Genomic DNA, 15,092 nt, shown 5'->3' on the forward strand with positions numbered 1-15,092 from the left:
AAAACTGCCTCACTGATGGAAAACCTCTGAAGGAAACAAAGGAAGGGAAACCGCGGCTGTATCCGCAAATTCTTCTCTGACAGGCCAAACAAAATGCAGCATTCCTAACATTTCTGTCACTTTTATTTTTCAGGCCACTGTGTTAGATTTATTTAAAATCAAATCCCATCGCACCTATGTGCTCTCCACACCACTGATTTGCTTTTTGTTCTTTCCCCTTGAGAAAGAATTGTCTTTCCTGGAAAAGATATTGGGTAACCTGTGGAAATGGTGACACAGCAACCATCAAACCATCCCTAACCTGAGGCAAGACACCATTTTCTTCAGTGAGGACATGAAGGGGTTTGTGATCATGACGACAACTTTTCCTTTCCACTGTTGCTCTCTACTAAAGTGGCTTTCTGTCACCAGGTATTCTCTCTCCCTCTCTGGAATGTTATTCAATCTTTCAAGTGCTCTTTCACGAAGGCCAGAGAGGTATTGAGAGGGCTTTAGGATGGTGGCGCAGTAAAGATCGGTTAAATTAGTCCACCTCCCGTTCAGACGCTCCCTTTATCCTGAGGGTCAGCGCCTCCCTCCCTGTTTACCCACATAAATCTGTCCCTCTTTGCTTTCAGTTTCAGTCCCCATTACTACACAAGAGTCCATCTGGACTGTGAGAACAAGGAATGAACAAGCATTCCATCACTAATCTAGAACTGAACATGAACGTCCCCATTTCCTCTGTCCAGATTGAACTTTTCTCAGGCTTTATAGTCAAAGTTACCACAGACTAACACAGAAAAAAAGGTGTATACAGTATTATATAATAATATTTCAATCATGGTTGAAAAGTACATTGTGAGTATGATCAGCTACAACGGGACATGGACCATTTTGTTCGCCAAAGTTGACATCTGCTGGCTAAGTATATGTACTACATGAAGAATAGAATTGAGAGCAACCAAACAAATTTCATCATTTTTGGATACATATTCTGTTAACTTTGAAACTTTAGAAGTTAAAGATAAAGTTAGACTTTACAGATGAATTTTAAAAAAACAAACAACAACTTCATATTTAGACATTCATATCATGGGGTCGATGAATGTGATCTCAGATTTCTCTTTGTTATCATTGATGATTCATCCTTGATTTTATTTTTCTCTTTAAAGATGCAGGTTCTCTTTGGTGTTATCGCTGACACCACAAACAGCACAGTTTTACTTTGGACAATGATGTACTACAATCAAGTGATTAAAAAGCTTCATACTTTAACACAATTTCTGTTTCATATTCTGCACTCAGTATTTATACATTTTTACATTTAAATGGGCATTGCCTTTGAAAAATGAAACACTCTGTTCAAGTCAAAACCAGGGGAAAAGGGAAAAAATAAATTGACATTTTCGAAAGACAAACCTTGTATAAAAATTTCTTGAAGGGAATTTTGCATATGTGTGATGTATTTTTTTTTTTTTTACAGTATTCACATACAATTTAAAATAAAGAATCCATTATATGCATCTTTTCATCACAGTTGTTATTGAAACAAATCAACAAATGCAAGTCAGATGTAATACAAACCAACTGCATGTGTTCTTTTCTCTTCTCAGTCTACTTCACCTAAATCAAATCAAATCAAATCAAATCAAATCTTATTTATATAGCACCTTTCATACAGAAAATGCAACCCAAGGTGCTTGACAACAATTAAAATAAAATAAGAATAAAAATCAATAAATTTTGGCGTAAAAACACACATTAAGATGTTTCCTTGAAATCACGACTGTGGACGAGCCTTTGGATTGCATTCAAAACCAAAGGTAAAATAGTATTTAAAGACCAGTCGGAAGGTCTCATCTCTGAGGCCGTATATGAGAGGGCTTAGACACTTTGGGAAAATGATCAAAGCTACAAAGAGAGCATACTGGATATGCAAGGCAAAAGAAGGATTTATGTTCCACAAGCGGCTGGAGTTCATCTCATTAAAAAAAGTTGAGGTGAGACACAAGAGTAACTGGATCAGATGCAGCAGCACTGTTTTAGAGGCCTTGGTGGCTTTGCGAGCATGAGAACAGGTAGACTTCACCGTGACCATGACAGCAATATAGGTGTATATGATTATTACACTGACCAAAACAAAACACAAAATGTTGATGACGGGGCTTGAATTTGAAAAAATCTGCCGCCTCAACGTAAGATTTTTGCTGCAGAAATTTGGTATTGTGACGGTCTTGTTCTGGAGACTCACAAAGAGGAAGAGTTGGGTGCACGAGTCAATGGAGCCAACAGTCCATATGAAAGCAATGGCCACACCTGTCATCCTCACTGTGACAATGTCAGCGTGTCTCAGCGGAAAGCAAATGGCAATGTACCTCTCAGAAGACATGGCAGCGAGAGTCAGGGGTGACATTTTAACAGCGATGGATGCAAAGCTAGACATGAAAAGGCAAACGTGGTTGTTCATTTTGATACTGCTGATAGCAGATATATAGAGCAACATCGCAAGCAGGAGCTGCAGAGAGTCGCTGAGGAGCAGGTGACCGAACAGGATGTAGCGAGGAGACTCCAGCATGAGGGGCTTACTCAACAAAGCAAACATCATAACGGTATTGACATAAAGAAAGAGAAGGCAAGGCAGCACACACAGCAGAGCTTTGGCCAAGTAATTCTGAGTTTCCCTCAGTGTCTCATTCATGACCCCATTCATTTCCTGTAAATAGATAACACACAGAAGATGTTGTATTACAGCAGGCAATATAATAAGCACACTTGGGTGTTAAATCAGAGTCCATTAAAATCATCACAATACAACAGAGAATAAATTATGTTATTGCTCACTGAGTTCAATATTGGACCGACAACAATGTCTTAATGAGGCTTCACTTACTGTACATGCTTCTGGTTTTGTCTGGCTGCATTTGATACTGAAGCCGACAAATCTAATGGATGGAATCAACCTCCAAGCACTCACTTTTATAAGTAGTCTGTGTGGACACCATCACCCCCACTGGTCCGATGGGAGTCAAGTTTGAACAGACTAAAAGATCTGAGCAGAAGTTTTCAGGTAAAAAAAATGTATCTAGGTTGAATGACTAAAGTACTTGGAAAATAACACCTGGAAAATGCCGGATGATTTAATTTAAAGTTATTTCTTTTACAAATTAATTAATGGACAGCTAAACCATTTCAAAATTCATGACAAAAAAAAACTTCTCCTTCACCTGATTAAACATATTTCCATGTACAATGGACATGTACTGTATGTGTCATTTATCTTATCGCCATACTTAATTTAGAGAGTCACAATACTGGTTTTAAACTTCAAAGTAGTTTCTGACTTTTCACAATGTCAATGTTTATGCCTCATTTTCTTGTAAATGACAGGCCAAGAATAGTTTATTTCTAATAAAACAAATCAACAACTACTGTGGTACATGTTGTACGTCACATGCTTTTTCAGCACCACATTACAATGGATAGCTCCTCTGTCCCGAAAGTAGCAGGTGCAGTGAGATGGACATATCAACATAAAACATGATTTTTTAAATTATTTTTTTGCTACCATATGCAAATGAGTAGGCCAATATTATTGTCTGACTCATGTACAAGATGAGGTTTGATCTAAGATAACTTCACAGAAACAGTAAATAACTGGATTCAGTTGTTGACACTCTGCCATAGAGGAATTTAACAATGGGCAAAGCAACATTTTGTGATTTGTATAATGTTCAATAAGGTTGTAAATGATTAGTAACTTTTTGGGTTACATCTTCGGTCTTACATCATCTACAGTCTCTTTCTCCTGCCCTGCCTTTGCTCAGCTGTCACCAGGCAAAGGCAGGGAACACCCTGGACAAGTGGACAGTTGTTTTTGGATACAGATTGAAGTTTTTGTTGGTCCCAAGATGACATCAACTAAAGTCTGAACACGTAAGTGATGTTTACTTACCCGCAACTCATAATGATCTGCCACTGGGACTGTTCAGAGAATAGTCACTGACAACACATTAATAATTCAAATATTTACACTGCTTCTAACAGTGATTGAGGCCATGGAGAGACAATTAAGAATGAAGCCCTCTGGAATAGACAGCCAAGGAAACATGTCAACTTCTTCATAAAGTTCAGATGAAGTAAAACTTAATTGAGTTCTTTCATCTACTTGATCTTGTATATAATTATGGAAAAGGGAATGTTCTTAAGAGCATTAAGTGTTTACCATTCAATTAAAACAACAACACACATTTACAATTTGTACAATCTACCTGGAGAAGAGTTACAGATTACAACAGCAGTGGAAAAGTGCACTGCAGCAGTGGACGAACGGAAAAACAATCAGAATTTAGATTACGTGTAAAGCAGTGAGCAGTCAGCCCAACTAATATTTACTGAAATAGTAATCAAATCTCATTGTTTGACTAATTCTAGCAAGATTTTTTTCTATATACATCTTTATATATATGTATATATATATTTCTTTGTTATGTGATGTATATACATACACACACACAATAAAAAATGAGCAACTTGTGCTTGAGCAATCCTTTACCATTGGCCTTGTAACTAATATATTTTGTGTGTAGAAAATCAAGAATTACCTGCAAGGGGTGTGAGGATAGCACATAGGCTTGATTTCCCTTTTATATATATCCAATATGTTTTATCATACATTATGTATTTTTTTAATTGCAAAAACGTGTGTAATAAGCACCACATTTAAAATGATCACAGTAACCATTTAATACACACACCAAAGACACAAGCTCAGTGACATTTTTACAGCATCCATCTTTAATCACAATTTTGGATCCAATCATTATCATAACATATCAACAATGATGCAGCCAATCAAAATAAAAAGAGACCAGGAGGGCATTACATTTAAGAAAATTAAAAAAAAAAAAAAAGAAAGTACAAAGTGTTTTTAAATATACATTTTTTTTAAATAAAAATAAGGCAAAAAAGAAAGGTAACTTAAATATCTACATACAAAGCAAAAAATAGTAACCATAACAATAATCATCATTGTAATGATTTTTCCTGTACTTTCTGTTGAATTAGACAAAGATTTGGATGAATCATGAGACGTCACCTCTGTGCTGTTGTTCGAACACGTACCAAGAATTAGCTGTGGGAAAAAGAATTCTATCAGAAAACACAAACTTGCGTTGAACTTGCAACTCAACCTTTCACAACGAATATTATAATGAACATCAAAATGCCAAATTTCGATCAATAACTATTCATATGACGGGACAAACAGAACTGATCTTACTTACCACAGGAATCCTTCTTTAAACTCAGTAAATTTGTGTCGCACCATAAATGTTGCTAAAGCATCTGCAACCTGCATGGAGAGATGACAGCAGACTGATCAGGCATCATACAAAAACAAAGTCACTCCATTGGCAAATAAAATCCTCTTTTCAATTGGGCAAGTTAAAGTTCCTTCTTGGTTTTTTGTGTGCCTGTTGATGTAAACACTGTGGTACCTTTTCTGGCGCGTCCTCGTGAACAGCATGACCGCACTGAGGAAGGACCTGCATCTGAAATTTCCCTGTGGATAGAAAGTCACATCATACATATTTGCATCCACTATTTCAAGCACTGGTACCAAAGCATAGCATTGCAGGCTGTGCCTCTCACCTTGCATCTGTCCAATAGTAAGGTCTTTGTCGAGCCTGTCCACTCCTGCACAACAGATGAAGTCAGGTGTGAAATTGTGCAATCAGATGTAAAATAGCTTTGAACTTCAATCTTGAACCACTTGTATTTATTCAAACTAGTGTGACGCCACCTAAACAGCCGGACGGTTCTGGTGCTTCTCACCTGCGAGTAGGAGAAGTTTAGGTGCTGGGCAGGAGAGAAAAAGAGAGGAGAGGCCTCTGAACCAGCCTTCCCAGTACTTTTCTGTCTTCGACAGCTCGACTCGCCAGGTGAAAAAACTTTCCTTCTGCACCTACAGAGAAGAAATCAGGATTCTCAGCTAGTTTTTCTTAAGCCCTGAAAAATGAAAAAAGGTGGAATAAACTAAACCTCTTGGTCATCTTCCTTCATCCTTTTCTTATTGGACTCCTCTGCTGCTTCTTCATCTTCTTCTTCTTCTATGATCCCCTCACTAATGCTATTGGACACCGCTGGACTGCTGGTAGATTCCTGACATCTGTAAATGTCAGAGGAGCAAATTACAATACAGTCTAGAAAAGCCATCAGCGGTTGATGTGAATGTGAGAATCAGAGCTGACATACTTTTTCACCTGACCTCCCATTGACACTCTTGCTGACTCCATGTTTCGAATCTGTCCGCTCTTCACGCTAAAACCACAAAGAAAAGAATGAATCATCTTATTTCAGTCAGACACGACAAATAAATATGAGGGACTGGAAAAATCTGATCCAGTGCTTGTACAGAGTGTGATGCTAATGTGATTAATTCATGGATATTAGAGAAACAGTGCAGATGGACTTCACTGATCTAATCCATGGTTTGGGATGGGCTGCGACTAACTTTGCTTGAGTGAGCTGACAGTGCAGGTGCATCTTAGCAGTTGTCTAACTGTCTTCAGTGCAGACATATTTTACTCTCATAACATCAAAAAGCAAAACCTGCACAATTTCAATGAAGCATCTGGAGAGTTTTGTGCACGAGACCACCAGCAGTTGCTGAGTTCTCTCACACCAATAATGGGCGGTGGTACAGACGTTCTGTCGTGTTGTGATCGTGTGTAGAGTGCAGTGTCTGAGCAACACAAGGCATTTGTTTGCAGTTTAGAGATCTTTTTATTTGTATTTGTTTCTTCTTGTGCTGCTCTTGGACTTCAGATTTAAATTAAAAAAAATATCTGAAAATCTAAAGTTTCCAAATCATGAGATAAATAAATTGAAATTTTAAAATGAAAAATTGAAGAAGTCTGTTATAAGTTCCATCCGTTGTATTAAGTAACAGAAATGGTGGTGTTTCATGGTTACCTCCACTCGATGGCATTCTCCAAAGATTTAAAGGACTTTGGCCGACTTCTGAGGAAGTTCTGCATACTGTTCAAAGCATCCATTGCTGTACCTGAATGCAGATATCAGAAACTGTTCATTGATGCCACCTGTCACTTGGTTTGACATTTTCACCAGCTGGGTGTTTGTTGGGATAAATGGGACCATGCTCACCTTCTACAACATCAATCACACAGAGGCCAAGCAGAGACGGTACATGATTGGCAGCGGCCGTGTGAACTGCGATGGCGCCGCCCATGCTGTGGCCAATCATCATGATGGGAGGCGGGGCGTCTCCATAGAGCGCCTCCACTACTTTGCCAATATCCCTTTGGAAGGACAAAATGCAAAGAAGAATAGCTTATACTGCAACATTTCTGTCCCGTTTGCATTTGGTTCCTCTGTAAGAGACAAGGGACCTGTTCTGCAAAACTACCAATATTGGTTTGTGCAATATGCAGAGTGTATGTAGGCATTGCCTGTCTTAACAACATAAGGAAACTTACTTGGCCATTGTGTCTGCTGAGAGATCATCTTGGTTTTTCACTTTGGAGTCACCTGCCAAAGAGGAGAGAAGCACACATTACAGTTTTGTCCCATACATGATAAAAGCTGTGGGGTGACATCTATCATCACCTCAAGGCTTCATATGTCCTTAGATATAACAACTGTGGCAAACTGCACTTGACCATAAAACAACTCTATCTGGTTCAGAATTAACTGCAACATAATCAAATAAAATGTTCACCATGAGCTCGAAGGTCCATGGCCACCACCCTGCAGTTGATCCTGCTGCATATGACCGTCTGAAACCCAAAACCCCATAGGAGACATTTTAAAAGTCTTGTAGATAAAATATGCTGCGATTGGAAAAAAGTAAGATTCACATATTCTTCACAGAGGTTCAGGGGGAGTTCAGAGTGTGCGGATACTCCGTAATAGTCTCACCGTGAACACTGCCCACGACAGTGCAGAGTGACCTCCTCCATGAAGCAGGAACAGCACAGGACCGTGAGAACCGCTGCAGTAAATTCTGAAAGTGTGCACAGCTGTCAAGGAAATAGACACCGCATTTGTGTGAGTTTCAAAACAACAATGCGGATTATCAAAACCACAGTGACAGGAAACTGGAACAACAAATGCCGTGTTTTACAATAACCTCAATGAAAGTGATTGCCACACTGTAGTGTAAACAGTTCAGGTGGACTGTGAGCTAAAAGTACAGAGCAGCAGAAAAGGATATATCTTTGCCATCTTCATTTTCCACCTCAACATCTTCCATGGTTTCAAAGTACTGGCTCCAGGGCAGAGGGGAGAAATCTCTCTTCCTTCCAGGCCTGAAGAAAACGGTAAAAACAACCAAGAACTATGAAGACAGATAACAAGATCAAACAAATACTAGTCGCACATTGAACACTTTTTGTACAGCATGCCACAAAACTCTTGGTCTGAGCTTCAAGCTAAAACTGTAGCTTTGCTGTTCATTGACATGCTTTAAAGTGGAGAAAACAAAGTAGCCGTGACACTGTGTGAGAAGGAGAGCAAACACCTGGGTGATTTTCAACTGAGGAAGGACGTGAGATAGTAGCATCCTTTGTGACATTGTGAAGACTGTGTGGGCCTGCATTGGAGCTAATGAATGCCTTAAGCACTGATTTTTCTTTAAAGTGGAGCAAAGAAAAGTTGCAAAAGATAGGACTTGAATATTATTGAACACCAAATATCATTAGAAAACCCTTGAAATGTGAAGAATGAAGATGATCCAAACCCATTTCTGCCTCTACTCACGAAGCCACTTCCAGGGTTTCACACACTTTAAAATGCACTCTGTATTCCATAGTCTGGCTGATGTAATTAATATTTGTGAGTTCCATCATTTTGTTCTGCTCTGCCTCACCGAAGGCAGCATACAAGAGCACATGTGCACATTGCCGTCTGTTCATTCTAAGATTTTGCTCCAAATCAAAGGCAACCATGGAGGATGGAACTAGAGATGGAACTAATGTTGACGTATGAAACACTAAGAAAAAAAGGTGGACTTTTACATCAAACTGAAGGATATTCTTGCCCAGAAGAGGGTCATGAACTTCAGCTACAATTCAAGGGGAGACATTCTATTGTAAGTTATTTACGTAAATCTATCTAAACTACAATCACTTTTTTTTTAACACCAATTTATTGGGCAGTGTATTGAATCATTAAGGGGTTATGACGATTATAGTCTCTGCACAATGCTGAAAACGCTCTCCATGGCCAAATGCTTTTGAAAAGAAAGTGAATCAACTGGTTGAGTCATTGTTTAATTGATTCAACTGTTAATTTAATTATTCATTGATTACTTCATTAAACTGTTTTAAATGTCAGGCTGCCATAGGACACTTGGTTGGCTCATTAAATCTGAGAAATCTGTTAATCTGAGTCTAACGTCAGTGCCTCACCAGGCAGAAACCTCAACGCATGTCACTGGTTCGCGCACCAGTTTCTTGCGCAGTCCCTATATACACAAGCAGCAATATCAATTTGCTTACGTACAGTACAACGGTGAAACATCTAAAACAACAACAATGATTTCGTGCCCGTATCTAAACTACGTGGTTGATTCGTCACTGATGGTCAGAGTTTACGAGCAAAGCTAGCTCGCCAACACAGAGTAAAATAAACTACGGTCCACAAACTGTTACGTAGAGCGCGGAAATGAAAAGCGCGTCAAGTAAAAAGGTAACTTCTGACTTCTGACAGCGATGACCGCATGCTAATAAGATGCTAGCAAACTCACCCCATTTTCATTTTAGAGCCCGACTGGAAACCACCAGCCATCGGAGGTCTGGAAGGTAACCGGTTTAAGTGCAACTGTTTCTCCATGTTGTCCAGAGCAAGCTCGGTCTTTGTCAGGAACTGTGTAGTAAGACTCGGCCTCTCTTTCGCAGCATAGGTTTCTGTTCGGTGCTTGTAATGACACTAACCGGGCATTGGATAAATGTCAGCTAACGCTGGGCTAACAGCTAGCGACCCCCATTCGCCGCTTCCCGATACTTGCTTATTTTGGGTAGCCCTATTCTTCTTTGACGTTCTTCTCCAGTTTGACAGCCTGGTTCTTCGAGCGCGCTACTGCCATCTACTGTCGGCTAAAGGATTTGTAATACAGTCTGCTATGGCGGCACAAAAGAGAAGGGGCCAGCTGCAGACTCTCAGAGCAAATGCACAAATGCAGCTGAACATGTGACATACGCGTCCTTTCTTTTACATATTGATGAACACAAGGTGGCAGCAGTGAACCATATTGGGATAGATTCATTAAAACGGTAAAGTTTCATATTTCACACAATGAAGCTCAATTTCATGCATCTGTAATTATCAAAGTTATTTATTTATTTATTTATTTATTTATCTATGTATTTATGTGTGTATTGAAGGAGCAGCATTACAAACCTGATCAACAAATGATCAAAGAAAATAAAGCAAAAATAAGTTTTGAGCTACACTAACATAGTAATGGTAATTTCGACAATCATGAGAGGTGCCATGGACAACATCAGGGAGAACTTCTGCTTTTGAAAAGTCTACAAAAGGACATTTTTGGGAAAGTTAAAAGACCTGATTATAATGTTACAAAACGATAGACCTGCTACTGAGTGCAACAGTTGCAAACTCTAATTCAATTTTAGTATTGAGTGGAGATGACATAAGAGGCTAAGGTGAGTTCAAAAATAAAAGTTTCCATTCTGGGAGCAAGATGATACCCACACTAATCTGCAAGAGTTGATAAAAATCTTAATTTTATCATCTTAGACTAGATTAGTGTAGATACATTAAAATATGTGGGATATCTCTCATGCCATTGTGCAAGATGTATTTGCAAGATTTACAGACGATTTAGCTCCAGTCCACCCATTTTACTCAGTATTCTATTTCCCAACAATCCAGTCATTCCACTGGAGCCGTGTCTTCCATGTGTCCAGTATTTCATAGAACACATGCAGAATGTAGACCATGTGTGAGCTGCCCCTTGAAGACCATGACAAATGTTGCACACATGAAATATCTCTACCCATGTGGAAAAAGTTTCTCAGATGTAGTAACACAAATGCACTCAAAGGCAAAAAAAATAAAAAAAAAATCCTAATAAACTGATATGGAGTTGATTCAGAGACTCACAATGAAATGGGAAGAAGACTCGGTTGCCTTTACAATGGTGTGTTCCACTAACCTTTAGGTGATGTAACATTCTTGACGCTTCAATGGCGTTTTTATTTATAGCACAAGACAGACGAGGTGCCTCACCCTGCTGAATCACGGTTTGAGGCAAGGCAAATGTACCATTGATGGAAGTCTGTCCGCCTCCACTTCCGGGAGGAGCCACTGCAGACCGGTTCAATCCAGAACTGTTGATTGCTCACTGGTTGAATGTGCCCTCAAAATTATTCACATTGTGATCTCTGGATCCTGTTTTTAGCAAGGCGGCAAATGAAGAAAGTGCCCCCCGTGTCTGCCACCACACACACACACACACACACACACACACACACACACACACACACACACACACACACTCCTTAGGGCATGAAAGGTGCTAATAAGGGATGCTGGCGAATAATTTATTGACTGAAAAAACAATCATCCTATGACCTTAGCAAGAACAGGCGGAAGTTACCCTAAAAAAAAGAAAACAGTTTCCCAGCAGAAGTGAAAGCGGGTGAAACACTTGCTATGTGCATCAGACACCAAAGCTTGCTGACTGGGAGCCGCTATGGAAAATCACATGTACTGTGGCATGCATTCCATGACCTGGGACACCGCAGCAACAAAATGTCCACACTCTGTAACCCTTTCCGTTTAACAGCAGAGCAGAGTCTAATGGCATGAACGATTGCATACAGATGCCACGCACCACTCCTACCCGTCCATTGTATTGATTGGCTGAGATGGTTGGGGGTTCCTTCGCTGGAGCGTTTCATAACTTTATTGCTTCATATGTTTTTTGGTTGGGTGGGGTGGGGGTGAGGCCGGATGGGTGGGGGTATTGCTGAGAAAAGGATGTGGTGCAAAGGTTGTCCTCCACATGCTTCTTTGACCAGTCAAGTGCCCCATACAAAGATTTGGAGAATCCAGACAGACCCCCTTGTCTGATTGGTTGAAACAAAGCAACCAATAGGAGCGCGAGGTCCTCCTTGATGTCACTGCTGTAACATGAGCTGGTGACCACAAGCCTCTCAGATGGAATTTCTGATTTGAAAACGGAGATAAACGTCATCACTGCAGAGGTTGTTCTATCCTAAAATAGCAATTGGGGGGAAACCAAACATATTTTAACAAGTTTTCACAAAGAATCCAGAGGGACCGTGCTCAGCAGATGAGAAGGGAGGAGATCAACAAGTGCTCAAATGTCTGGCAGCGGCAGCCGCTGGTCAACAAGGGTTACACAAAACAGGTGGGTCTTATTTGAGGGACCGCTAGGGAGTCATGCGCACAAGCCTATAAATTGGGGAGCTTTGGCGATCACAGTGCACATTTGGTGAGACAGTGGCCAAGGAACTCACTACCTCAGAAGATTGTACATTCTGCCCATTGATTCTGGATTATAACCTCATTGGAAAAGTACTTTGGTAAGTTTAACTCACGCGCTTTTTGTTTGTTTGTTTCCGCAACCACTGGCCTCAATGTTATTTTTCTGATTTCAGTTTTTTTTTTAAATAATATGACTAATACATAGAGCAATGAGAAGTAACAGTGTTACGACGAGGATGATTGTGTAAAAGTTTGCAACGTGATTTCTGCCTGTTACAAACACAACTGATGTTCTTTCCACAGTGAGCGGTGGTATGCTGGCTGGCTCACATCAAACAGAGTTTATGGCCCAAAGTATTTCAAAAACAAAAGTGCCTCCAGAGACACGTGCACTTCTTGAAGAAACCTGAAGATCTTCTTCTCCTCGGCCAACAGAGAGGTGAAATGATTAGCATGAACACTTTTTAGGAGATTTGCTGTTCCTATGAAAGAAAAGCAAACATATTTGCAGCTGATCTGTTTTCTAATCAAGTAAATTTGCCGTGTGTCTCTCCTGCTGCTGTGTATAGATACACTCTGAGGTCCAGGGCAAATAGCATTAGGAGCAGATTCTTCCATTCGCCGGCTCACCCAGCTGTAAAAATGGTCGGCATGAAACCCACAGACGTGGTGCCCTCTGCTGCAGTCAAGTTCTTCGGCGCGGGCACGGCGGCCTGCATAGCTGACCTTGTCACTTTCCCACTGGACACGGCCAAAGTCAGACTACAGGTGAGACATACAAGGTGTTTATGGTGGCCGCAAATACTTCAGCACAGGGTCCGTCACAGCGTGTCTCTCTGAACTTGCCAGATCCAGGGAGAGTCCCAGAAGGTGAAAGGAGAGGCTACACTGAAGTATCGAGGAGTGATGGGCACCATCACCACCATGGTACGCACTGAGGGGCCCAGGAGTCTTTACAATGGCCTGGTGGCGGGACTCCAGAGGCAGATGAGCTTTGCCTCCGTACGCATCGGCCTGTATGACTCCATGAAGCAGTTCTACACCCGGGGCACTGACAGTGAGCATCAGCGTGGTGCACTTTACGATATGTTGTCTGAACACACTCTCTCACAGAGACTAATTTGCTGTGTGCTACACAGGCGCCGGGATTGTGACCCGGCTCATGGCGGGCTGCACTACAGGTGCCATGGCTGTGGCTTTCGCACAACCCACAGATGTGGTGAAGGTGCGATTTCAGGCTCAGGTGCGACTGTCTGACGGCGGAAGGAGGTACAACGGCACCTTGGACGCCTACAAGACCATCGCCAGAGACGAGGGCATACGTGGCCTCTGGAAAGGTGCTCTTTCCCTCTCCTTGAGAAATAACACATTCAAAATATTATAATCCCAAATTCAGAATCAGAATCAGAATAGCTTTTAATACCTTAATTAAAAGTCATTTAAAATGCATCCACTCAATTTTTTTTTTACTAGGTTGTATGCCCAATATTACCCGCAATGCCATTGTGAACTGTGCCGAGCTGGTGACCTATGACATCATCAAAGAGCTCATTCTGAAGTACGATCTGATGACAGGTAAGGTGCAGGGAAATATTCTGTCCGTAAAACTTGTACCAACAGGCGAGTGAAAAAATCCCCCTGAGTGCGTGATGTCATTTGGCTCCCATCAGACAACCTGCCCTGCCACTTCACCGCCGCCTTCGGCGCAGGCTTCTGCACAACGGTGGTGGCCTCGCCCGTGGATGTGGTCAAGACACGGTTCATGAACTCAGGATCTGGCCAGTACAGCAGCGCCATCAACTGTGCTCTCACCATGCTGAGAGGCGAAGGAGCCTCAGCCTTCTATAAAGGGTAAAATGCATGTTACGTTTATTGTTGTTGCAACAACACGAGCGAGAAAAAACAAAAGGACCGTATGCAGTATCACTGACTTGTCCTAACTTTCTCCAGGTTCATGCCCTCTTTCCTGCGACTGGGGTCCTGGAATATTGTCATGTTTGTGACATATGAGCAAATCAAAAGGGGCATGACAAGAGCGCAAAACTACTGGGAGTCGCCGTTCTGAGCTCACCGATTCCTCTCCTCAGTGAGCAGAAAGATGGAAAATGATGCCGACTGAGTGACTAACTGTTGCAACGATGCTGTGGTGGACACTTCAAGAACCTGTGGCTCTATGACTCTTAATCGATGGCGACTGACTGAAGTGAGAGTCAGTGACTCTGAGCTTCTCCCTCAACATGGAAATATCCATAGAGGGCAAAGGACAGGATAAAAACTTTAATTCATGAGATCTTATTTACTTACATGCTAGAGCCTTGTTGAATAGTTATGAGGTTTTGTAGGGTCACGTTATGTTTACAGTGAAAAACTCTGGGCTTGTTATATTGTGTAATGATCCTTTGTGAAATCCTGTTACCTGTATTGTAGATTGTTTACAATGTTTACCATTTCCTGCATGTATTCAGGGGTCAGTAGTAATATGAAATATGTGTGCTGCTTCTTGTAAATGCAGTGAATTATTGCTGGACAATAATAAGAAATGTCAACATGTGAGGAAGAAAGAAAGAAAAAAAAACACTTTATCCCCCAGTGACTCTGTGTACATACCAAGTTTG

General features: G+C 40.9%; 3 protein-coding genes across 3 annotated transcripts; 1 reads left to right on the plus strand and 2 right to left on the minus strand.

The window, feature by feature from the left end:
- Positions 1 to 1,057: 1,057 nt before the first annotated feature.
- LOC142884197 (odorant receptor 131-2-like) lies at positions 1,058 to 2,809 on the minus strand. The gene has a single exon (XM_076019716.1). The coding sequence runs from the start codon at positions 2,690 to 2,692 to the stop codon at positions 1,763 to 1,765; it is 930 nt and encodes a 309-aa protein (XP_075875831.1). The 5' UTR covers positions 2,693 to 2,809; the 3' UTR covers positions 1,058 to 1,762.
- Positions 2,810 to 5,091: 2,282 nt separating this feature from the next.
- On the minus strand, positions 5,092 to 10,070 carry ppme1 (protein phosphatase methylesterase 1). Its single transcript, XM_076020373.1, has 14 exons — positions 9,749 to 10,070; positions 8,215 to 8,309; positions 7,921 to 8,012; positions 7,721 to 7,778; positions 7,479 to 7,530; positions 7,147 to 7,301; positions 6,955 to 7,045; positions 6,235 to 6,300; positions 6,022 to 6,148; positions 5,815 to 5,944; positions 5,632 to 5,676; positions 5,478 to 5,542; positions 5,265 to 5,332; positions 5,092 to 5,113 (listed from the first exon to the last, which is right to left on the minus strand). Exons 1-14 carry the CDS (start codon positions 9,832 to 9,834, stop codon positions 5,110 to 5,112), a joined length of 1,134 nt encoding a protein of 377 aa, XP_075876488.1. The 5' UTR covers positions 9,835 to 10,070; the 3' UTR covers positions 5,092 to 5,109.
- Positions 10,071 to 12,274: 2,204 nt separating this feature from the next.
- Positions 12,275 to 15,064, plus strand: LOC142884614 (dicarboxylate carrier UCP2-like). Its single transcript, XM_076020380.1, has 8 exons — positions 12,275 to 12,575; positions 12,781 to 12,916; positions 13,047 to 13,245; positions 13,327 to 13,534; positions 13,617 to 13,814; positions 13,951 to 14,052; positions 14,148 to 14,328; positions 14,428 to 15,064. The coding sequence occupies exons 3-8, from the start codon at positions 13,120 to 13,122 to the stop codon at positions 14,540 to 14,542; spliced, it is 930 nt and encodes a 309-aa protein (XP_075876495.1). The 5' UTR covers positions 12,275 to 12,575; positions 12,781 to 12,916; positions 13,047 to 13,119; the 3' UTR covers positions 14,543 to 15,064.
- Positions 15,065 to 15,092: the final 28 nt, after the last annotated feature.

The sequence above is a fragment of the Nelusetta ayraudi genome, unplaced genomic scaffold (genome assembly GCF_046127955.1).
Source record: "Nelusetta ayraudi isolate G7.1 ecotype Tasmania unplaced genomic scaffold, CSIRO-AGI_Nayr_v1 ptg000011l, whole genome shotgun sequence".
NCBI classification, from domain to species: domain Eukaryota; kingdom Metazoa; phylum Chordata; class Actinopteri; order Tetraodontiformes; family Monacanthidae; genus Nelusetta; species Nelusetta ayraudi.

Coding starts and splice junctions, on each gene's coding strand:
- LOC142884614 (XM_076020380.1), top strand. CDS start 13,120: ATGGTCGGCATGAAACCCACAGACGTGGTGCCCTCTGCTGCAGTCAAG. Junction 13,815..13,950: donor CATACGTGGCCTCTGGAAAG/GTGCTCTTTCCC, acceptor TTTTTTTACTAG/GTTGTATGCCCAATATTACC. Junction 14,329..14,427: donor GCCTCAGCCTTCTATAAAGG/GTAAAATGCATG, acceptor AACTTTCTCCAG/GTTCATGCCCTCTTTCCTGC.
- LOC142884197 (XM_076019716.1), bottom strand. CDS start 2,692: ATGAATGGGGTCATGAATGAGACACTGAGGGAAACTCAGAATTACTTG.
- ppme1 (XM_076020373.1), bottom strand. CDS start 9,834: ATGGAGAAACAGTTGCACTTAAACCGGTTACCTTCCAGACCTCCGATG. Junction 8,310..9,748: donor GGCTCTAAAATGAAAATGGG/GTGAGTTTGCTA, acceptor CGTTTTCTTCAG/GCCTGGAAGGAAGAGAGATT. Junction 6,149..6,234: donor ATGGGAGGTCAGGTGAAAAA/GTATGTCAGCTC, acceptor TGACATTTACAG/ATGTCAGGAATCTACCAGCA.